At 32.9% G+C, this 24,190-nt stretch overlaps 1 protein-coding gene and 1 long non-coding RNA gene across 3 annotated transcripts in view; both read left to right on the forward strand.

Moving 5' to 3' along the window:
- The window catches only part of LOC147079073 (uncharacterized), a 60,205-nt gene extending 58,509 nt beyond the window's left edge, over window positions 1-1,696 (forward strand). The window contains exon 3 of the long non-coding RNA XR_015071391.1: window positions 1,557-1,696. This is a non-coding gene — a long non-coding RNA (uncharacterized LOC147079073). The remainder of the gene's footprint in view (window positions 1-1,556) is intronic.
- A 196-nt stretch (window positions 1,697-1,892) lies between these two features.
- The window catches only part of drpr (multiple EGF like domains draper), a 37,983-nt gene continuing 15,685 nt past the window's right edge, over window positions 1,893-24,190 (forward strand). Inside the window, exons 1-10 of one of the 2 annotated variants that reach the window (XM_085953207.1) lie at window positions 1,893-2,134; window positions 4,530-4,825; window positions 7,866-8,112; window positions 8,981-9,227; window positions 9,453-9,664; window positions 13,101-13,246; window positions 14,302-14,452; window positions 14,749-14,855; window positions 17,313-17,477; window positions 21,561-21,767. In XM_085953207.1, the coding sequence (XP_085809333.1) occupies window positions 2,028-2,134; window positions 4,530-4,825; window positions 7,866-8,112; window positions 8,981-9,227; window positions 9,453-9,664; window positions 13,101-13,246; window positions 14,302-14,452; window positions 14,749-14,855; window positions 17,313-17,477; window positions 21,561-21,767 (1,885 nt within the window). In that variant the 5' untranslated portion in view covers window positions 1,893-2,027. The remainder of the gene's footprint in view (window positions 2,135-4,529; window positions 4,826-7,865; window positions 8,113-8,980; window positions 9,228-9,452; window positions 9,665-13,100; window positions 13,247-14,301; window positions 14,453-14,748; window positions 14,856-17,312; window positions 17,478-21,560; window positions 21,768-24,190) is intronic. The other variant, XM_085953215.1, reaches the window with a different exon arrangement.

Below are 24,190 nucleotides of genomic sequence, written 5' to 3' on the forward strand. Positions count from 1 at the left end.
AGGATACACGTCGGGCCGTGTCAGGAAATACCTACCTAGTGCTAGTTGCTCATACTTCGAGTGCAATAATATGGTCTACTGTTTGTAGATTATGATAATTGTTGCATATTTAAATAAATGGTAATAAATTTAACGTAATATGCAATAAAAAATCTTCATTTATTGTGGACAAGTTACTGCATGGCCCCCACAAGGGCGTCTGACAGGGCTTTTAGGGATTGCAATACCGAATAAATTTATCAATATCGGTATTAATACAACTAGATACGGCAACTTACATTATTATTATGGTGTCCTTTATAAGGACCTATGTATTGATCATAATATTTTTTTAATTGCTAATTTTTACAAATACCTACTATAAGTCTGGGTACCTACAGAAAAATCTCTCTGAAATTCAATGTTTGTTGGATGTACATACTACCAACGTTGGAACAATAATAAGTTATAGATTAATTGGATATGTTTGCCACGAATATTTTCTTTTTCGAATTATATTATGTTAAAAGTACCGACTTACCCCAAATTTTTTTTTTACAATGGGTACCTACAGAAAAATCTCTCTGAAATTCAATGTTTGTTGGATGTACATACTACCAACGTTGGAACAATAATAAGTTATAGATTAATTGGATATGTTTGCCACGAATATTTTCTTTTTCGAATTATATTATGTTAAAAGTACCGACTTACCCCAAATTTTTTTTTTACAAAACTTTGCTATCAAAACATAAAAAAATACCAAAAGATCAGTATATTATCGAAAATAAGTAAGTATCAATACATGGTATCCGTATCACACCCGACCAAAGATATAGATACTTGATATCTGATTGTTTTTTTTTGTTGTTATTCCTAGGTAATGTATTATAATTGATTGATTAAAACGTAAATTGTATTCATATCTCATATAAATTCCATAACTATTTAGTTATTACAATACTAGCATCCATCTGAACCATACCTAATTACGACGAAATTCATGTGTTATATGCCACTAAAGTTTCTAGTGTTAGGTTAGTTAGGTGTGTTTCTTAAATAGTGGTACTTTTTTAATAGCGCCTGTACATGTGCATGGATTTACTTGTACCAATAGTGTGTATCTTGAACTATCGTGATAAGAACTGTTTACACGTAAAAGTGCTGACTGTCTCTCCAATCTCATTCTTCAAGTGTAAGTGAGACGCGATGTTGTCATTGTATCGTGTTATTTGATAGATTCAAACAAGTTCGTAGATAATCGGCAAACGTCAAAATATTCTGTGCGGTGTAGTGCATATTCCCACCATGAAAATACCTACCATGAAAATACCTACCAATTATTGTGTGAAAATTCAGAAGTTTCTGAACTTTTTTGATCCATGCATCCAATCTTGCAACTTGCCTGATAATACGTATTTGCACGTGCATTTTTCTGTTATGGCCGCGATAATACGTACTGTCGCCAGTAAATCCATGCACGTATGGGGTATAAATCTTGTGAATTCATTGAATAAAAGAAAAAAAAAATATTTGAATGACTCATGTTAATTTTATTGTATTTATTTTCTTTTCAGTATCTTGCTGTGGCTGCTCCATGCGAAGGAAATTGAACTCTACAGTGCAACGAACGAGATTATAATATTCCTTGAAAGATAACTTCAACATGTGATTTAATTGCCTAGTTATAAACAAAAAGATATTTAACAATAAAAATGGAAACACAGATAAAGCAAATCATAGATAATATTTACAAAAAAGATTGTCTATGTCCACAACAAAATAAACGTACTTTGTTGTTGTAGACGTCTAGATTTAAAATGAAAGTAAAATATTTAAGATTATAATTATTATCAGAATGAATTATTGAAATCAATTTAATTTTTTAATTTTAAATGCTTGTCTGTCCCAAGTAAATGTGATTAATTTTATACTCATCTATTTTAATATACAATATATAAATAAAGCGTACTTTTTAATAATAAATAATTAAAAATATAGAAATTAAATTTAAAAATTTGTACTACTATTTTACATAATCTTCGAAAATGGAGAATTTTATATACAATATTTTTTGCGTACTATTTGTTACAATATCTTTCTTCGGGAACACTCACTCCTTGACGGGACCCAACGTATGCACGCATTTGGAGACGTAAGTCAAAACATTATTGAACGATATTATATTTTTTATTCTTACCATATTAATTAAAGACATTGAAAAAAACCTTCTCTATATGTAAAGAGCCCAAATATAACATGGAAGTAAGGCTAAAGAAAATTATAACAGAAATATCGTCTTTGGAAAGGGAAAAGATCGTAATCTACACAAATCAAATTTGGTTTTTGGTCAAAGTTAAAATACAAAATAGACAACTATTTGAAATGCATGATAATTAATAATTTGGCGTTTATATCCTTATTCTGATATTAATTATTGAGTTAATTAAAAAAAAGTTGTTTTTCCCACATCACTTCATTTTTTTTTTTTTTTTTTTTTTTAAATTCCTAGCTAAATATAGGTAATAAATCGGCATATGCAGCTTACATATTTGGTTTACAATGTATATTTAGTCGTGTACAACGTTATTATGCAATAAAACCTATTTTAGTGACGGTTATGCCCTTTTTCCCTTCTACAGACGATACGTAATGATGAAATTAGCTGCAAGTTTAACTTAATGTTCTTTATAATATTATGGTTCCATTGCTGTAGAATAGTGTAGAAGAAGGTTTTGACGCCTAGTTTTAACAAAAAAATGACTGTTTAATCTGCAAACCAGCTAACTCCACTTTTGACCAAAAATGAGATTCTGATGGCTTTTTGTTATAAAGCATGTTTTCTATCCTCACAAAATTTCAAACTCCTAACTAAACCTATAAATAAATGCGTTATCGTTCTTCACGCAAAACAGCCAACTGCAGATGCCAAATTTCTAATATCGTAAATGGAACAACTCCGCTCTTTTTATTTTTCATTTGTAAAAAAATCTAAGTGTATTTTTGGAATTGTTAAATTCCGCTCGATTGTTCAATTATTAACTTTTTTCTCCTTCCTGAACAATTTGACCAAATGGAGTTGGCCGGTTTGCAGGTTAAGCAGTCGATATGAAGGTTACAAGTGAAGAACATGCTAAGTCACACTTTTGATTTTTTTAAACTGGCAATGCAGTCTTGTAGATTGAACCGAGTAGGTACTATAAGAAGGTATTTTAATTTCGGCATTAACAGTAATAACAGTATAACAGCGTGATAGAGCATTGCAAATTATCATACGGATTATAAACAAAAAATGTATATTTAGTTCAGGGGAAAAACATGGTCACGTCAGATTTGACACTCTTGACAGAGAAATTTTAGAGTACCCTATTAGGGGCCACTCATGCCTATAATAATATTGTAATAAATTACATATTCTTAGCCTGAACATAATGATTTTTCCCTGTAATTTCTGACTTAGATTAGTTTTTGATTCATTTTTTTGTTATAATAATTCTGTACTTTGGTTATTGTATGTTTAAATGATAAAGAAATATGACTTTGATTTTGAATAAGCTTTTATTCCATTTTTACAGCTCGCTATTTTTATATGAGACTTTAAAGTCATTAATCAATGATATACCTATCTCAGTTTGACATTCATGTGACATAACATGTTCTTCTCCTGTACCCTTCATATGTCATTATGGCTTCACTTTGGACTTGTTTCATCAAGTATCAGCTATAAATGGTTGCAATAATTCTATCTGAAGTCTATGTTACTTTGTTGGGCTATTAGGTTAAGTTTTTAGGGCCATATGCAGAGTCATACTTAAATGCATAAGTTTCAGGCAGTTAGAATGGGCAACTTAGAGATAGTACTGTGTCGCTTAGTTACGGTGACAGCTGTCAAAATAATAGGAGTATATTGTACAAAGTGATAGTTAATTTACTCGTTTGTGATACAGCAAACTTATATAGGGTACTGATTATCGACGCAAACGCATTCTATCATCTGGTAAAAACTCAACATGTTGTTTTTCAATGTGTGTTTGGACCCAGGTATGACCTAATAGGTTAAGCAAGTGGCTAATATACATTTATTGTATAAAACAATCTGTTCAAACAATCTCCACCCTGTGGGGGCCCATTTCTGATCTTTTGCGGATCGAATATGGTAAAAAAAATATAGCATCCGCGATGGAGGAATGGTAAAATGTCCATGAAGTTGTGGACACAAATCTCTGGTTTGGCAGAGTATGGACCTAATAAACTGAGCAATTGGCTAGTAGTATCCAAATAATCTGTTGAACCTTTTCGTGTGGCTGCCAAAATCCATATCGGATTGTAGACTCAGTGGGATACCAATTTTAAAAATCAAAACACTTTCAATTGCAAAAAGTGATGTTGCCATCGTAAGCATTCTGTAAGTAAGTCAAATGTAACTATCGATAGTTGGGTTAGCAGGTTAACTTAACGACAACATCTATGCATTTGGCCCTTCAATTTTTAACTTTGTATTACTTCCAAATAGCCTTTGCCAATATTATTATATACACTTTCTTCTTTAGTTACACGACAACAGTCCGAGTGAGCGAACAAAAACCCTTCCAAGTGAAGGAGTATGTCTGGTGTGTGAACATTCCGCCAAAATGCTCCCAATACAAGATCAATTACCGCACGGAATACAAAACCCAGACCATCGTGAAGACGAGGCCGGTTCAAGAATGCTGTCGGGGATATACCATCGATTCGGATAGAGATGTCTGCGTACCGGTATGCAAGAACAAGTGCGTTCACGGCACATGTGATTCGCCGGACTTTTGCAAATGTGACAACGGTTTTGGAGGACCACAGTGTAATATAAGTAAGACTATGTGATGTTTTCCTAGTTTCTAATTAGTCGTAAACCACAGATAAGACTGCCACCATTAGGATACACCTGCACAAGTATCCAAATTGTACGACATTTTACAGATAGAAATACATCATTTATTGCGATATCCGTGAATGCAAATTCATTATATTATCGCAATTGATTTTTATTATTTCTTTTAATCCCGTCTTTATTTTGACAAGTGCCAGGAATCGTCATAATGAGTGGATCTCGCACGTATGGTCAGATTATTTGACAGTTATCCATAAAGTTTTCATACATTCCAGCAGACAGACCAAGTAGGGTAGACTATATTGTAGATTCTTTATTGCTACTTGGAACAAAATTAACCCATTGGAGACAGGGTGAATTTTTCAGGATTACTTTAAAAGGCACACTGATTACTAAAATTGATGTAACTTATTTATAATTTATTTAATTCAAATAAATTCTTTAAATATTTATAAGTATTGAATTATTCTATTATTTATTTATATTTTAAGTCAACTTAGTGTATCAGTGGAATCAAGAAAACATGTCAAATATAGTTTTTTTGCGTTTTTTTAGCCTTTTTTATTCAAAATGACGGATAAAAAGTCCATGATAAAAGAAAGATAATATACTAAAACTGGAGCTAAATATAATACGCTTCAAGATATTTAGAAGATGGAGGGACATTATATGTTTTTTTAGTGTCTCAAACACTCATACCCCACCAAGCTGATCATTATTTTGACAAATTGAAATAAAAATAGATTTTATAAATCAAATAATTATTAAAAAATATATTGGACTCTATATAACTAACATTATAAAATGATAGCTAAATCTATTATTAAAGAATTTCAACTTTAAAAAAAATCAAAACATGATTAAAATTGTTGGATTTTCACCATGTCCTGCATCCTGTAACAGCGGCGCCGATTGGGTCCAATGGGTTAATGTTGGGTTAGGTGCAGTTTATTGCAAAGTTATTTTACTTTTATTTTATCTATGACATATTTTAAATTGTTTTGTTTTTCAAATCCCTTGATCATGAAATTTCCCTGCGTTCTAAAATGGTTGCCTATAGTATGTTTAGTAAATTGTTATATTATCATGCCGTTACACAAAAATAATAATATGATAATATCTGTCATTAATGGACAATTTGAAATTGACTTAATATAATGTGTTAAGACTTTAACAGTTATTGTATATAGTATTTCAACTGTCTTGAGCTTTCTTCTTTCTTTCCTCAACATTTCAGGATGGCTATAAAGGCCATTCCCTAGAGATTATTCGGTGGCATTTCTGCATCTTTGCAACTTGCAAATAACACAATCAAAATCAGGCGCTTTCACTGTACCCATGTTAGTACCTAGAGAAATGTTTACCTTTCATTGTCTCAGAAAGTAACTCGACAGAATATTTCTTTTATAGTTCTAGCTTGAAAAATTCAGTTTGATATAGGACCAATAACAAAAAAATAGGTAAACGGCATGGGTGGTGTTGTTACCTTCTAATAATGCGCATAAATTGAATGGTCCACATGTCACATAACTCACGTCACATCCGCCCTGCCATCTCCTGTGGGTTTTCTACCTTAGCATTCACAGTAATTGTCTTATCGGCCAAGTGTTTGGAAATCCTAATATTTAAATTATACGAGGGTGGGTCAATAAGTCCTTAGAAAAGCCGACAGGTGGCGCGACTAGTACTGTAAGCGGTTTGTTTTCATGCAGCGGCACTACCGATTCAGTATGCTGCGAAGTTTCAATCAGATTGGTCGGGTTGTTGTGTGTTTCTCGTACATTTAAAAAAAAATTTGCTTGTGGAAAATGGAAAAATGGAAAATGGAGAAAATTGAGTTTAGAGCTGTTATTAAACATTTTAATATAAAAGGGTTAACAGCAAAGGAAATAAAAAATGAGTTGGATTTAGTTCACGGCATATCTGCTCCTTCACTTGCAACTATTTATAACTGGTTAAATGAATTTAAACGTGGTCGTACATCAACAAAGGATGAACCACGCTCAGGACGTCCTGTAGAGGTGACTACACCAGAAATGATCAATAAAATCCACGATATGGTGTTAAGTGACCGAAGATTAAAGTTGAGTGAGATAATTGAGGTTACAGGGATCTCTAAAGGTAGCGTCATTTCTATTTTACATGACAAATTGGGCATGAAAAATATTTCTGCAAGATGGGTGCCGCGTTTGCTCACAGTCGACAATAAACGCAATAGGGTGGTGGCCTCTAAAGCCCTGTTGTCGCTCATGCAACGCAATCCGGATAAATTTTTTCGTCGCTTTGTGACTGTAGATGAAACATGGATACACCACTATACTCCCGAGACGAAAGAACAGTCAAAGCAGTGGATTGCGAAGGCAAACCATGTCCAAAGAAGGCGAAAACCGTAAAATCAGCTGGTAAGGTTATGGCTACTGTATTTTGGGATGCACGTGAAATTATTTTCGTTGACTATTTGGAAAAAGGAAAAACAATAACAGGGGATTATTATGCATCTTTATTGGACCAGCTAAAAAACAAAATTGAAGAAAAACGGCCTCATTTAAACAGGAAAAAAATCCTCTTTCATCAGGACAATGCCCGTGTTCACACATGTTTACGATCAATGGCTAAAATTGAAGAATTTAAGTTCGAATTGGTCGATCACCCACCGTATTCGCCAGATTTAGCCCCCAGTGACTTTTTCCTTTTCCCAAACTTAAAAAAATGGCTAAGTGGACAACGTTTTTTTTCAAATGAAGAAGTCATCGATCGGACAAATGCTTATTTTGAGGACCTTCCGAAAACTTATTTTTCTGACGGTTTAAAAAAATTGAGAAACGTCTAACCAAGTGTATTGAGCTCCAAGGAGATTATGTTGAGAAATAAAAAAAAAATACAAAAATCAAAACTGTTTTAATGCTTTTTTCTAAGGAATTATTGACCCACCCTCGTATTTATGAATTAAGGTGAACGTTATAATAATTTGTCAGTCTGCGTCATTATTCTGTGCTAATTGTAATCTTGAATATTTTAGCTTGCCCGAAAGGATTTTGGAGTCAGGATTGCAAGAACGTGTGCATTTGTAAGAATGGAGCAGCATGCGATCCTTTGGATGGAAGTTGCACTTGCACCAGAGGCTGGGGTGGACAAGACTGTTCCGAGCCGTGTCTTGAGGGGTCTTACGGCCAGGATTGCGCCGAGAAATGCCGCTGTGCTGAAGGTTCCAAGTGCGACCATATCAGCGGGGAATGCAAGTGCCCTCCAAAGTTTACAGGGGCACTGTAAGTTGTCTATGTAAACCTTTATTGCTATCTCCAAGGAGATCATGACTTTTTTCATGTAATATGTTGTGTAATCTCCGTAAGAGAGAACTTTACTGGAATTCAAAAAACGTAGTGTTTCGAGACCTTATTTTTCATAACAAACATTTAATGAACAAAACAAAAATTGATACTTCTGAAAGATATGATTGGTAACTATTAACTATTTTTTAGAATTTAACTTTTGCATCAAAGGTATCGTAATTGTCATTCAATCTTTAACTACCTCTACAACTTGAGGACAATGTACAAAATGCATTTTGTGAATAATGTGTTTGATGTCTCAATAACAATGTGTCCAAATTACGTTTCATGGATAATATGTATATATATATAAATTACGAATGTCTTGGATATTTTTTGTGGTTACATGTAAATTGTATGTAAAACATTTCACCGTGGCACAGTTCGCCGTGAGCTTTTTTATCGGAAAGAGATGACTGTATACTATACGGTCTCCAATTTTATTAGATTCAACATGAACATTAATTCAATTTTCGTAGCTGATTTTGAAAGAATGAAAACCTAATCTAACCTAACAGATAATCCAGTATATCGTCTATTTTCAAAATTTGTTTGCTGCTGGCTTCCTGTAATGTGTAAACGGACAAGACCCGTGTTTTATTTAGACATGAATTTTATGTCAGTACTACGACCCAAAGATGTTGGATGGTCTTTAATATACGGCCATATATTTCCGATACAACATTTCACAGTGAAGTGTGTTACGGCGAACTAACTGCATATGTACAAGTTTCCGGACACGATTTTTTGTGTCTCGATGACAATGTCCCGTAATAAATTTCTTGAAAACATTGTATATTTTCAGTTGCGACCAAGAATGTGCCGGTGCTAGCTGCGATGAAGAATGCCGTTGTCAAAATGGTGGGGAATGCAAGGGCCCCGGGGGCTCGTGTGTATGCACCCGCGGTTGGGTCGGCCCCGCCTGCGCTGAGAAGTGTCCCAAGGGAAGGTGGGGAGACAAGTGTGTTGCCAGATGCGACTGTGACAACGAGTCAGGGTGCGATCCTGTCACTGGAGTGTGTGAATGCGTAGCTGGGTACACCGGAGAGAGGGTTAGTATATTCTAGTCTTTGCAGTCCTAAATATGCTTGATGGTTGACATCTGTTGACCAAGTCAACAATTAATTTGTACAAATTACATTCTTTTTGTAGAATCTGAATTAAGGCAATTAAAAATTATTTTTATTAAGAAGGTAGGCTTGAAATAATCGCCTAAGTAAAGTGTGGAGTCTTCGCCACTGACATATACTAAAGTGATAATTTAACTATATTTTCAGTGTGGAGACAGGTGTCCACCAAACCGCTATGGTCCAAACTGTTCACAAACCTGTTTGTGTGAGAACGGAGGTGAATGCAATGCATTAGATGGAGCCTGTACCTGCAAGCAGGGCTGGATAGGCAACGTGTGCCACAACAGGGCGTGCTCTGATTCCTTCTACGGTGCAAACTGCACCCAGGTTTGCGATTGTAACCCGGAAACTACCGAACTGTAAGTAATTTCACAATTATATAATGTGTATTGGGTTGCAAATTCACACGTGTAAGATTTCTTGCATTCAATTGAATATATTTATTTTATAGGTGGTTTTTTTAAAAAATCTATCAGATGAAAAACTGAGTTTTATTTTAATTACACAATTTAATTACCAATTCTTTGTTTCCACAAAAGAAAAATCCACTGTTATAACTCACTTAATTGACTGTAAACCAAAATTATTTGAATTTGCATGGAGACACCATCAAATGTTATATGTGGTAGATACGATAAATAATTATGTTTTTGTAGTATCATAGTGGTTATTAATTTCATTTGACACTGTTTGGAGGTTAGTTGTAAACGCGTATTTCAAAAAACACAACTTTTCAGGAGAGGCAAATAACAACTTTATTCTCTCAGTTTTTAATTTAGAAATAAATTTTCTTCTATTAAAATAATATCAATTTAGTATACCTAGTTGACATATTTTCATGAAAAAAATGTTATGTTTCTTCAATTTATCGCACTATACTTTCGACCGATCAGTCATATTGTCGAACATACGAGAATGCGTTGCAACTTTACTGTGAATATTACTGCAGCAAACACGTATCTTGACTTACGAGAAAGAGCTTCAGTATAGCCATCTGTCGGAGTTCAGTATTCTGTATACTCGTAATATTAATATTATAACTCGTATATTCGTAACTCAAGATACGAGTTTATAATATTTATAAAAGTCTTTAATTGTGATACGAGTTTTTTGTTATTGCTTAAATCTATTATGTTATAAAGTATGTTTTGAGATACGTATTAGTGGAATATGTGCGTATTCAAATTCTGAATTCATTACATCAAACAACCCAAAACTGACAAAAATTGAGATGCGTGTTGGGTTGAAAATTAGCGACGATATGGTATTGGTTACATATTTAGCATTTTCTATGCCTTACGATATAATTATGGCAGTATTTGACTGGCCGCAGATTTTTAACGACACACATTGAATGTAGAGCAAAGCTCTTACTAAAATCGCTGTAACAGCGATAATTTATGGTTTAATATTTCATAATTATTCAAACAGATGTCACTGTGTGCTTAATTTTTTAAATTATGAAAATCAATCAACAGTGGCTAGTAATTTGAGTTTGAGTTTAAAGTCGGACGAGATAACTCGCGAAATTTGTATGTGCGCCTGTCGACCGCGGCCTCATAGAGCGAGAAAAATCGCTGAAGGCATAGAACATGTTAAACTCAATTTAACCCTATTATAATAGATATTTGATAAAAAATATTCTATTTATAAAATATCTAAAATTATGCCATTAAATCATACGTAATCTTAGATATGGTTTGGTTAGGCAGGGCTTAATTGTGTTTTTAATGTGAATCTGTCTTCTTATGGAAATAGCTACAATCGAGCAACAAATATGTATTGAGGATATGGATATGTCATTGTGGTCACATACAGTTTATTTGATAACTGTTTAATAGGTCATAATTCAACAGAATTAATATATTAATATCATGTTTAGATATTATTATGTATTGATTGATATTTAGTATATTTTAATTACATTTTATAACATGATTCATAATCACAAAAACAATTATATAAATAAATAAAATATAATAATTATATTGTAATATATTTAAGATGACTCATTGGACGTCACCGTGATTGTGATCTATAAACATGGAAGACATGTTGTGAAATTGCTTAAGAACATTAAAATTGCATTGTTTTTTAATATTTTTATTGATGTTTTCTTTGAATGGGTTTTCCCATATGCCAGGGTAATTTGGGAATGGATCTGAGATCTATTAAGTTCTAGTCTTAGTGATACGTTGCCCCGTTCACAGCAATCAACAAGTCGTCCCTATTATCAGGATTCTGGTGTACTTCGATGGATTCATTAAAAATGATGACGAACTGCATTTTTAAAAATTGTCATGGCTCTTGACTTGTTCAGCAAAATTCAATATCTGATCTGATATCTCTAAGGGCCGGTTCGGATTAGTCAAGTGGCGAGTAATTTAGTAACTAAACGTGTACATACAGACAAATTTAGTCGATTCAATCTATTTTGTTCTAATCTATCGGTCGAGTAGCGACCCCCACCACATCTCACTAAATACTAAACAAGCCACAAGTCTGTACACGTTATCTTTAGTCAAAATCATTAGTTGTCGTAGAATTTCTTCCTCCAATTCTTCTAATATAGCCATTATAAATGAAGTTATTAACTTCCCTATTTTTTGAACGTAAGTACATAATTTGAAAATACTTTGAATCAGGTTCATCACGCAGGTTTGAATCCTGCCGGGTGTCATATTTTTATAAAAAAAAAAGATTTTTTTCTATTGGTTATATATTTCTCAGAACTGTTTTTAAATTATGTATTGACTTCTCTGTCCAAGTCGTGAGCGAGAAGAAGCATTCATCTCCTCGCTCAGTATGTTGGTGTTTTCGTCTGTGTATGGACTTCAGGGATGAACAAATTACACCGGAATTGCGGTCGGAAGCAGCGATTTTATTTTAAATATGCTAGGATTACTACATTTTAATAAATTTGTTTTCGAAGTGCGTCAATTACGCTCTTTTCTGTTTCGATGACAGAATGCTTCTCCCGTGTTTTCCCAAAATGGCTGCCCAACCTCTTCTTCTGCGCATGCGCGCCCAGATCTTTGCTTTTCGATCTCTCCGCTGCAATAATTTAGCGCTGCCTGCAGTCTGCAACCGCTTTTACCGATAATTTTACGCTCAAACCAATGGACAAGATTGCGATGTTGCTGTTTTATTAAATTTTGGCGCTCAAACAGCATTGCCGGTTTTATTATTATTTATATTCGCACTCAACTCTTACTATGTGTCGGCTTGATAATCGTTCAAGCCTCTAGATCCACAGAGACATCCCCAAATGGGGACCATTCGGGGGTGTAACAGTATGTTTAATAAAAAGAATGTTACATTCTTAAATCTTATGAATAATTGTTCGTTGAATAAAAAAAATAAGTTAATTATTTATTTTTGCTTTCTTACATTGTGCTCTGTTCATTTTGACGCGTCACTCACTAATGTACCGTGTTCGGACACTTTTCAGGTACTAAATCATTTAGTGGTTACTAAATCACTCGCCACTCAACTAATCCGAATGGCCTTAAGTAACTTGATACAGTAAACTATAACATTTTTTACTCTGCAGTGTTTGCTGTCATCACCAAACACTTTTAAACACATTTATTATACTCCTAATTGTACATTTCACTACATTATCTCTTGAGAATGTATGTCTTTTTGTTACTGTCCCAAAATTTCAAGGGAAGAAGGTAGAAGAATACATACGTGGTGACAGCTCAAAAATCTAATACCAACTGTGAAAGTGTCAAGTAACAATTAATCTTATTATAATTTTGACACAACAATTTTACTTTTTTCCCCTTCCAGTTGCCATCCTTGGACTGGGGTATGCGAGTGTAAACCGGGATGGGATGGGCAATCTTGCAATAGACAGTGCCCTCTGTTGAAGTACGGCAAAGGATGCCAAAATACTTGCACCTGTCTTCACAACGCCCTGTGCTCACCGATCAATGGTAACGCATACATTTATTTTAAATGAAACTAAAACATTTTATTTATGAATTGCATTGACGTTATGGTATTATTGTAGTTTAAATCAGTGTTCTTCAACCTTTGAACACCCGCGGCCCGATGAACATAGGAGAAATATTTCAGCCAGTATCGGCCAGATATAAAAACTAATAGATATAAAATAAATTATAGAATTTTATTTATTAAATCTTATGTTATAAAATCATAATTTTTGGTTAGTGCAACATCTGTTGCTGTTTCTTTGTAAACCAATTTGATATACGTGGTTGCAGCGTTGTTTCTGAGAGACGAAGCGCTCCATTAACATCCATTCGTTTTCTCCGTTTGGTTTTTATTTCTGACATAGATGAAAAAGTCTTTTCACACAAATAGAAAAAATTAAAAAATCGCTTTATAACTCAGAGATGGATATTCTTTATCGTGGGATATCCAAAATTAGGATAATGATTGCATTGGATACCAGAGTGACATCAGAAGATATCTCTATTAGCTTTTCTTTCTCACGAGGTTCTTGGCAATTAGTGTACATGATTTAAAATCTTCCAAAAAGGGATTATTATTCTAGAGGTTTCCTTTACATAGTTCGTCTTTTTCAGGGAAACACGTATTAAAGTGTTTAGCTTACGCATTTAGTTGTTGGCTTATGATGTTGAATATGTATATCAGTAGATTTCTTGGATTTGAAAACATAATTAAAAATTCAGTATATTGGCAAAAATATCAGTAGATCTACTGAAATTTCAGTAGATATGGCAACACTGATTCAGCAGCCAGCATTTCATCTAGTGGGAATTCCCCGAATCGTGTTGAAAGTATGGTGAAAGGTGAAAGCCACCGGTTAAAGAACACTGGTTTAAATGGTTCACATTAATAAAATATAATGTTATCACCAATATAAGCACAGTATTTTGTATTATTCAAATAATATCTTTTTTGGGTCGTGAAACGAAAACTATTACCCTAATAATTTGGGTCACGGTAAATGGGGTGAGGGAAGAAAATGATGTCTGTCTTAATACGTTTTTGTTGATTGTAGGTGCATGCATTTGCGCGCCAGGCTATCGAGGCGACAGATGCGAGTCACAGTGTCCTCTCGGGTGGTACGGTGTGGATTGTTCTCAGGAATGCGAGTGCCGTAACGGTGCTGTCTGCTCAACAGAGTCAGGACAATGCACCTGCACTGAAGGGTGAGTAACATCTCATTTTCTACCTGGATATAAATTACTCTGGCGAAGTCTCAATATTAGGCCGGAAGAAAATAGCAAATTAAGTTTACAAATCAATTATTATCCAGTGCATTGCATTAAGATTGTCAGGAATGTATGTTTTTTCGAACAGCTTGTGGCATTAGGTATTGGGGATTGCTCTAAGTGTGTATTGTTTTCTTTTCGCCTTTATAAACATATACTCTGACCTGGCATATTGTAAAGTAATTATTTCATGGACAGATTTGAATTATAATTGTTAATCCTGAATATTCCAGTTGGACTGAACGAAAATGTGATAGGCCCTGCGATAGTGGAAGATTCGGGCTCGGCTGTGTCAATAAGTGCAACTGCTCAAATGGTGGAGCCTGTAACCCGATCACTGGTATGCACCATTTTAAATTTATATTATTATTAGCAATCGGCTATTACAGTAAAACCTCGTTAGTAAGAACACTAATAATTCGAAATTTGCCATAATTCGAAATTTTCCCGAAAAAAAGTCCCTTGAACATTATTTTCATATAAAACCATACCTTTAAGTCCTGGCATATAAATTTTTTTAATAAATCGTAATAAAGTACACTATTTCATGAGCCAGTCATTGAAAATTGTGACAGACTTTTCTTAAAACATCAAAAATTACTTATTTTATGAAGATAATAAAAATAATACTACGTTTTGTGACTGGTGTGCTCCTGGTAATCTTCCTCTTTTTATTGGTCAGATATGAATATATGTGTCGCTACATTTCAAAACCAGCCATGTCCATAATGTATGAAAAGGAGAAAAACAGCTTTTTTTTTCCTTGTGTACATGATCATAAAGATGAAAGTTTATATTATTGCGATTATAGAATGTTTAAAACTAATAAGTTCCACATTATTAGTTTTCGTGTAATTTTCATAGATTCTTCAAAAAATGGATTTTTTATATGGACATGGCTTAGTTTGTCACAAAATCAACCAAGTCCATGCGGACTTGGCTTATTTTGATATTTTCGTGGCAGCCATTTTATTAGATATAATGGTGTGATTCTTCTGGGCTGGACTTAGGAAATGGAAAATGGCGAAATAATAAATAAATGTTGATAACATAAATTTATTTACAAAAATTTTTCTCAATATATTATTAATTTAGACAAACAATTAGGAAAATGTGATTACGTCGGAAAAAATATGGTTACTAATTTTAAAACATAAAAAATCTATATAAAAGTGACTTCATGCTCGGCAACACAAAAACCTAAAAAAATCCTTCAGGAATTGTTATAATTATAGATTTGTATTAAAAATTAAATTTTACAAATGGTCCAAATGGATAATAATTAATATAAATGGTTGAAGCCCTCAGCTGGATACAATTGTAGGAAATGCGTTGGTTTTAATAATAATTAAATGCCAATTATATCTCAGGATATGGATATTCAATAATTCTGACAATTTTATTTTGTTCAGTTTAGTCAGTCACTATCACAATTTGAAATGTTTTAAATAGTGGTACACATTTTTCTATTTGATACCTACAACTTGACAATCATAAAATAATTATAATATATATTCTTAATAGGATGTATATTACCTATTTAATTCAGTAAAGCATGTACGAATAATTATTATTAAAATCTTTAAATTAATTAAGGAGTAGGTACGGTGTGTGTTTTTTTAAGAACTGCAAAGGGTTCTATAAGTCTCGTAAATTAGAATTGTGTAAAACCAAATTTATATTCTCAGTACTATGACTAAAATGTCAAATGCGACCCTGCTTGACACCGGATGCTTTTTAGGATGCAGGTTAAGCAGAATAAAATTTACTGATTTTCCTTATCTTTGCCGCGTTTTGTCGATTCTGCCTTAATTATTCGTTTTCTCGCCTTATCGGGGGTCACATCTGATATTTTAAACCTTATTTTTATTAATTATTTCTATTAAAAAATGTTGAAAAAGACACTATTGACACTCACTCAACGGTTCGTAAACAACTGACGGCCATGTTGTTGTAATCGCCTTCAGTGATTGGCCTGAATGGACATGGCTGAGTGTGATATAATTACTTCAGTGGATATGGGTGAGTCTGAAAAAACTGTTCATCTTTGACTTCCATTTACTTATTATATAGGCGGATTTGGATGGTTTTGATAATACAGAAATGTTAGAAAGCATTAGTTCTTCAGCAATTCACAAAAAAGTCAAAAATACCTAAAGGTTGACTTGGCTGCTTTTGAAATGTAGCGACACATATATACTTCTACTAGCGGGGGCCTGCCCACTAGCCACTGTCAGTGGCCCAACCACCTATACCTGCAAGAGCCCCTACTCCCCCTTTCCAATATGCAAAATGAACGATGATAATACAATGTTTAAGATACTCACATTATCTTGAATAGTAGATGGGCAGGCAGCAGCAAGTGTTTTTTACAATTTTTCTCTTTGATTAATGAACGTTTCAGATGCGCGTCGCGCGTCTTTAACAAAAGTGTTTTTTTAGAATATTATATCGTGACTATGGAATACCGGACCGTCTCCAAATTAATGAAATGTAGGTATTGTCACCACATATTAAGGTTTTGGATATAATATGTGAAATAGGCTAAAATATTTTAGCTAATTTTGGTATAACATAGTAAATATAAACCATATAAACATATTATCATAGTATGTAGATGTTTGAATTTAGCACTGAGCTCATTACAGTATAAAAAGTATTAAATGATATGTCAAATGTTAGCATGTGGCGCCCTCACTCAACGGACAACTTATACTGGTGGATCTATAACATACTGTTTTTCAATGAGTATAACAGAACCTGTAATTATTTATCCCTGGTATTATTCTTTTTACAGGTAAATGTACCTGTGCCCCTGGTTTTACTGGAGATACGTGCAAAGAAAAATGCGCTCCAGGATTTTACGGCCACGACTGCAAGCAGATGTGTCATTGCCTGTCAGAAAACAATCTGGGATGCGACCCATCAACTGGGACTTGTATATGCAAAGACGACTGGAAAGGTAACACATATTAATTCATATATTATATTTTATTAACCATGAGAGCCGAGCTTCAGTGACTGATGTCCATATTTAATGTTTTAAGCAGTATGGTAGTGGTAAACTTTAATTAATGCTGTATAAATGGTAGAGACACCAAAGTTGCGATTATATTGCGATGCACGTTGCGTACTGTCACGCTGTCACGGCGACAAATTTAATCTATGGTTTCATCATTTTGCAAAATATTTTGAACGATCACCATATCTGTAAATTCAACGATGGAGAGTGCTAACCAAATCTCATTATTCATGCCAATTTCAATTAATTTTAACAGTTTATACGTGTGCGTACGTTAATATTATTTGCAATATTACATCCATAGATAATATTTTGAACAGAACCCAACGTCCAGACAGAAAACATTCTTATAGAAAATACATAGTGCCAACTGCTAAAAACAAAATACACGCGATTTTGACATGTGTCGAAAATGTGGAAAATGATAAAAAAACGTTCATCGAGTCATGCGTGTGTCGATGCAGTGCGGTACGTGTGAAGTGACCTCGTTCTTGTTCTGGTGATTTTGACAGATTTGACAACTGACAATGTTGGCTTAAACTTAAAGGTATAAAATGTGCTACGGGATGGAAGAATCTGTCTGATAACATTTTAAACATAAAGAACAGACACTTTTTTCCTGTAGCGGCAGCACTGTGATGTCACGTGACAGTACCCAACGTGCATCTCAATATAATAACTTCATTATTATCTATTTGTCCGATCAATCTATTCAATATTCAATTACTTATCAAATAATATGATCTTTCATTTTATGTTTAATGGTTGTTTTTAACTTCTAAAAAATATTTGGCGTAGATATTTTGATCTGTTTCTAGATATCAATTATTTTAAATTTAGTTGTAGCTAATAAATATAATTATAATTTTTACTTAGTGAAAAAAAACACTTATTTTTCTGTTTTGTTGTCATATACAGAATTGATATCATACAACTGTCACTGACTTTAAAGCTGGTCTCTTAAGGCTTTGTTTCCGACCCATTGATTTTATAACTAATTAATACTAAAATTAGCCTAGATTCGGTTGTGGAAATTCTTTACATTCACCTTGATCTACTTCTGCTGCTTAAATCTCTTCAGGTGCGGTTGTATCTTCCTTAACCCTCAGTCAATACTGCGCATTAATAGTGCTTCCGTAGAAAACACCAAGCACCATTTTAATGAATGATTTAACATTGTGTAGTGTTTACCTGTATGCATTTTGTCTCATCCTTATTAGAATAACAATAGTTCTATATGAAGCATATTTTAAACGACTTGTTTATTCAATTATTTGAGTATTTTTTTTATACTGACTGGCTGAGCTTGAATTCATTTGTGTTTGTGTCTTTTGCTTGTTTGTTCGTCCACATTTTGAATGCAATCGATTTTATATCATAATAAACCTTCTTCATTCATTTAACTTCATGGTTATTCATTTGATTATGGTCTTAAGAAAATATAATATGTATTGGACTATTTACTGAACCCTTTTGTTTCTCTCTTGAATATCTGTTAATTAAAACAATATAAGATATATTTAGTTACCTATGTAGAGAGTTTTAATAATTATTTACATTGTATAAATAAATGAAAGAAAGTAGAAAATAATAATATGTAGTATTTTATCTTATTATTATCATCTATAAATAGGTAGTTTTGAAATACCCCTGGTACATGGATGGATAATCCTTTTCTACAAGACAAGTGTTAAACTATGGAAAAAAAATTAGTCAGATTAGATAGATACATTAGTTAGATACATTAAATAAAAAATCAAAATACATTAATTGTCACAATGGTTTATTGTAAATTTACCATATATTTTATAAATTTACACACTCAATACACAAAATGCTTCAGTCAAATCATTACCAAAACAATGTTTTACTTTCGATTTGAAATAATTCATTTACAAAAATAGTTGTTCGCAGTCTTATGTTTACCGAAAATACTCAAAAGTTACTGTTTTATAAATTTTTTGATAAATATCGTGTAATGAGTTTCATTCTTTTAAAAGTATATTCTGCAATATTTTTTTGTTTCACATACATATTGTTAGAAACGACAAAAAGTATTTCGCCTGATCTTTTCGAAAGCGAATAAAACAAGCCAGTTTTACTAGATGAAGTTATTTTTAAAAATGTTAAATTCACACCTCATGATTATTGATTTTTCTGGAATTGTTTCATAATGAAACCTCACAAATCTATAAAACGAATTTGTGGCAAGTACCATAAAACCGATTACTTTCGAATTTTAATAATGAATATTTTAAAACGTATTTAATGAGCATTCATTAAAATAGAGAGTTAGTCATTGTTTGATAATGCTGGTTTTCAGTAATTTTTCAAATACAATGTCAAAAGATTTAATTGGTGTTGGTAGATTTTTAATATTCTCCGTGGGCTATTTAATTAATGGAACTTAATATTTGCCTCAAAGCGGTGGTCAACTTTTTTTTTTTGTCACTTCGTATAAGACCTAACAAAAAATTACATAATACAATACCAGTCAAAGAAAGATTCTCATGGCTTATTACGAAGGTACAATTTTGGTGTGATTTTACATCTGACTGCTTGTTGTGGAATTTAACTGATTCAAACCGGTTTATTCATATATATGTGTCCCAATGTCCCAAAAAGTAGTGTTTTAGTAGAAGTGAAGCAATCATAAAAACACTCAGGCGTTAAAAAAAATACGTAAATATGTTGTGGCCTTACTGGGAATCGAATCCGAAGCCCCCGATTAACGACCAGTATCTTACGTATTTGATTATGAGGGCCACAGTGGGCTGAGTTCACTCAAATATTCATAATTAATATCATATTTATTATAAAATTCAGTCTGAATTTTAATCAATAATGCTAATTATTGCTAATATTTAATTTTTAAATTGTGTTTTCTCATCTATTTTTCATTCAAAATGAATTTAGCTTATAAAACTTAATAAAAATATTTATACACAACACCGCATATCAATGATAGCTTCGTGCACGCATAGTTTTATTGCAAAATAATATTATTTTGTATAATATTTTCCACAACAAAATTACATCCGTACCTACATTGATGCAAATCCATAATTATTATATTATAATATACATTTTGGATATTTTTTGTGCAATCCCTATTTGTATAATTTGTAATTTATAATGGCAACAATCACGGTAATTTGTTACGAAGTAAATTTTAGTTTATGATAATTAAAATGCACAGCAATTTTTGAAGTGCATATCGCATCAGGCAATGAAATTACCTGGTGCTTTTAAAATATTTAGAATCTACAGAATAAATACTGAGATCAGTTGTTTTTACATATTTTAATTTGGTCTTACGACATTAACTGGAGTTAACGGGTTTTGAAAATAAAATAAAGGTATTATTTTCATATTACAGAAATCGTGCCAATATGGTATGGCTGGAATAAATTAATAAATTTTCATATATTATATATTATTTACAAAGAGTATATGTAATACAGAACCATATTTACGAGTGGAAGTAGAGAAGATAAACAAATTTCGACATTGTAAGTTTGATGTCTATTGATTCTGCATTACGCTGTTATATTTTAAGTGTTGCTATTAATCCCGCTACCCTAGGCCGCATGCCGCCCTTCATGCTATTTATTGCGGCCCATGAAACATTTTAAAATGCTTCCATCTATATATAACTATAGTGTAGTTTGTTGTGCTGGAACAGATGTCATATACGTGCAATGTTTTGTACAAACAATGGGAAGATATCTCTCCTCGTAAAACATCTACGTGGACTTAACTACAACCACACACTGTGTATCACTTGATTATAAATCGCTTAGACCTTGTTAGGAAAGATCTGCTTTTAGAAAAAATCCTTGTTGACAATGAAAGTCTATCTACTAATGAATACATTGAGTTACATCTTACAAAAATATCTCATGCATAAAAGATAAAAGGTCCGATATTGCCTCACAGTAGACTCCTGGAAAGGTCAGATATGTCCCAAACAGTAGAATAAGAGAACAGAATAGAATACCAATCGTGGGGTTTGGGTCTCAGGTGTTCGTTGCGAGACGCGATGCCCCCTGGGTGTGTTCGGGGACTCGTGCAGTGAGACGTGTCCATGCTCGAACAAGGCTTCGTGCGATCCCGAGACAGGGGAGTGCGCGTGCGCCCGCGGATGGCGGAGCCCCCATTGCGACCAGCCCTGCCCGCCGGGATTCTTTGGATACGCCTGCGCCGAAAAGTGTCCCATCAATATCCCCGGTTTTTATTTCCTTTATTAATTTTTTTTTTAATAACTCCTTATTTTTGTTTGAATAACATTATTTTTATTAATCATCCTTTAGTATTTTACTAACTCGTCTTTATTAAAATTTTATGTATTATTAAATTAATTACGCTTTTTTTAATTTGTTATTTATTTTAGTCTTGGTTTTTCCCTTTTAATATTCTTTTTCTCACTCACACCCTGCTTTGTTTGGATCTACTGCTTGTTAGCCATATTATAACACACTTTGAGCTTCTATGGATATACTGCTCCGATTGTCATAACTCTTAACCAACGATAACTATAATCATCTAATCACTAATCATTTCTAATTAGACCCCTATGCAGTTTGGTTATGTCGTGTAACCAATTATACTACCATGTAACTAATGGTAAAATCATGTTACATAACTGTATATATATTTTTAAACTTAAAATGATCGAAATAATATTACAAAGTTAATAATTGAAGTGAAGAAGCAATGTCTGATTACCTTTGAACAGGTAATTTGTACTGGTTTCTGTGGACTTGTTATGATTGATTTCAGATTGATTGTGACTATGTATATAATTAATATTTAGATATATACGTGTAATATTTGACTAACTATAAAATTATTATTACTGTATTGTCATTGTATTGATTTATGACGATTTTGTGTTTTGAATATCGTGTATGAAGTGTCTTTTCAAAAACTGATAAGTCCACATTTTGACTGTGGTAAACAGTGTTTTTTGTGTCAAATGTAAGAGCAAGACACGTGTGCAGCAAATCCAAGACAGGTGCCGCTACAAATCCATCATTTTCAATAATCGGGATTCTGTAAGTCATTCTGTTTTAAAAAAAATCGCGAATATGTCCATATTTTTTTGTTACATTTTGACTGAATGTGGACTTATTTGTAGTTGATAATAGATTTTTCATATCATTGCATTAATTACACAATAAATTAGGTAGTGCTTTAAAGCTGACCAATTATATGAATACAATCCACCTTAAGCTCGTCTATGTCCGCAACTAGATAAAGTCTTTCCGCGTCTCCATCCACATACAACGAGCATTCATATCTTACTCCGATCATCCTCTTAATGTCATCGGTCATCCCACACTCTTCTGATGTCTATTCTTGCCTCGAAAAGGCATCTCTTCTCTTTATTGATATTATCATGATAAATTTGAAAGTTGGATCGATCATATTTTAATATGGTATACGTGTTTGTGTCAATAGAGCACTGATTCTCAACCATGGAACTCACTCAAAAATGGACCATTCCTTGAATTTGCAAAATTTGGTGGAATAACACAATTTGTTACCTTTTTGGTTTCTAAACGATTATTATATTAAAAATATCCAATAATAAGTTTTTACAAAATGCATTAACCTATTGAAGACTTTAAAATGTTATAAAAACGGACAAACAGCCAGATTTAATTTTGTAGTAAATTTGTAAAGTGAAAACGATTGTTATTTTTTACCCCTGTCAACGTATCAACTGCAATATTTATGTGTCGACTAGATAAGGGTTTTCCGAGATTTTTCAGTATATTTGAATGGTTGTGTATCACTGTATGGTGCATGACAAAGGAGGGTTTTAAATTATGTTATGGTATACAAAACGTGGAATACTTATATAGCATGAGGCATGGCTATCGATTGCTTTAAACATCTTTGTTCTTTCAACCTAAAGTATAAGCCGACATTGATTTTTAGATTTTGTTTTGTAGAAACTAGAAAAACATTAAATATTTTTTGATCACTCTTTCGACATTTTATTTTAAACTAATATATCTACTGTCGAACAAGAACTTCTTGTCTACGTGTTAAAACTGTGAACTACCAATCCCCTCCAGTGCAGCCTAATCACACTTCCGTTTTCATGTGAGGAATGCTCCCAAATTTATCATTTCTATTTACGCTTCCGTGGTGTACGGATCTGTCCATTTACATAATTTGAAACTTTTAATAATATATTATTAATAATAATTTATAATAATATGTCAAACGGTTAGGATTGGTATTAGAATTATTATTAATAATCTTTTGGCTTATTGCGAAGGAGAAAAGTAGTAGCATCTAAAAGGAAAGCCGATACATTATTTAAACACACCTCTAGCACGCGTTGTCGCCATGACAGATACGTTACTAGAAGTCTTGTACGTGCGATTACAGCGACTTCCTGTTATCGCCAATTTCTTGTTGTCGGACAATAGGTATCTAAGTCAAAAGAGCAATAAGCGTGTTATGGCGAAAATGAGTTATTTAGAATGTTGTCTTTATTGTCCCAAAATTTTATAATCAAGAGTTATTCTGTAACGAAATAACAGCTATTGTTTTTGCAGTGTGGAAAATATATTATGAAATCAATAAATTGCTCTACTTAACTGTAATGTTGTGAATTATCACTTACGACTTTTTGT

This window comes from Rhyacophila brunnea, unplaced genomic scaffold (genome assembly GCF_057557595.1).
Source record: "Rhyacophila brunnea isolate RB1 unplaced genomic scaffold, BYU_Rbru_1.0 scaffold_10, whole genome shotgun sequence".
Lineage (NCBI taxonomy): Eukaryota > Metazoa > Arthropoda > Insecta > Trichoptera > Rhyacophilidae > Rhyacophila > Rhyacophila brunnea.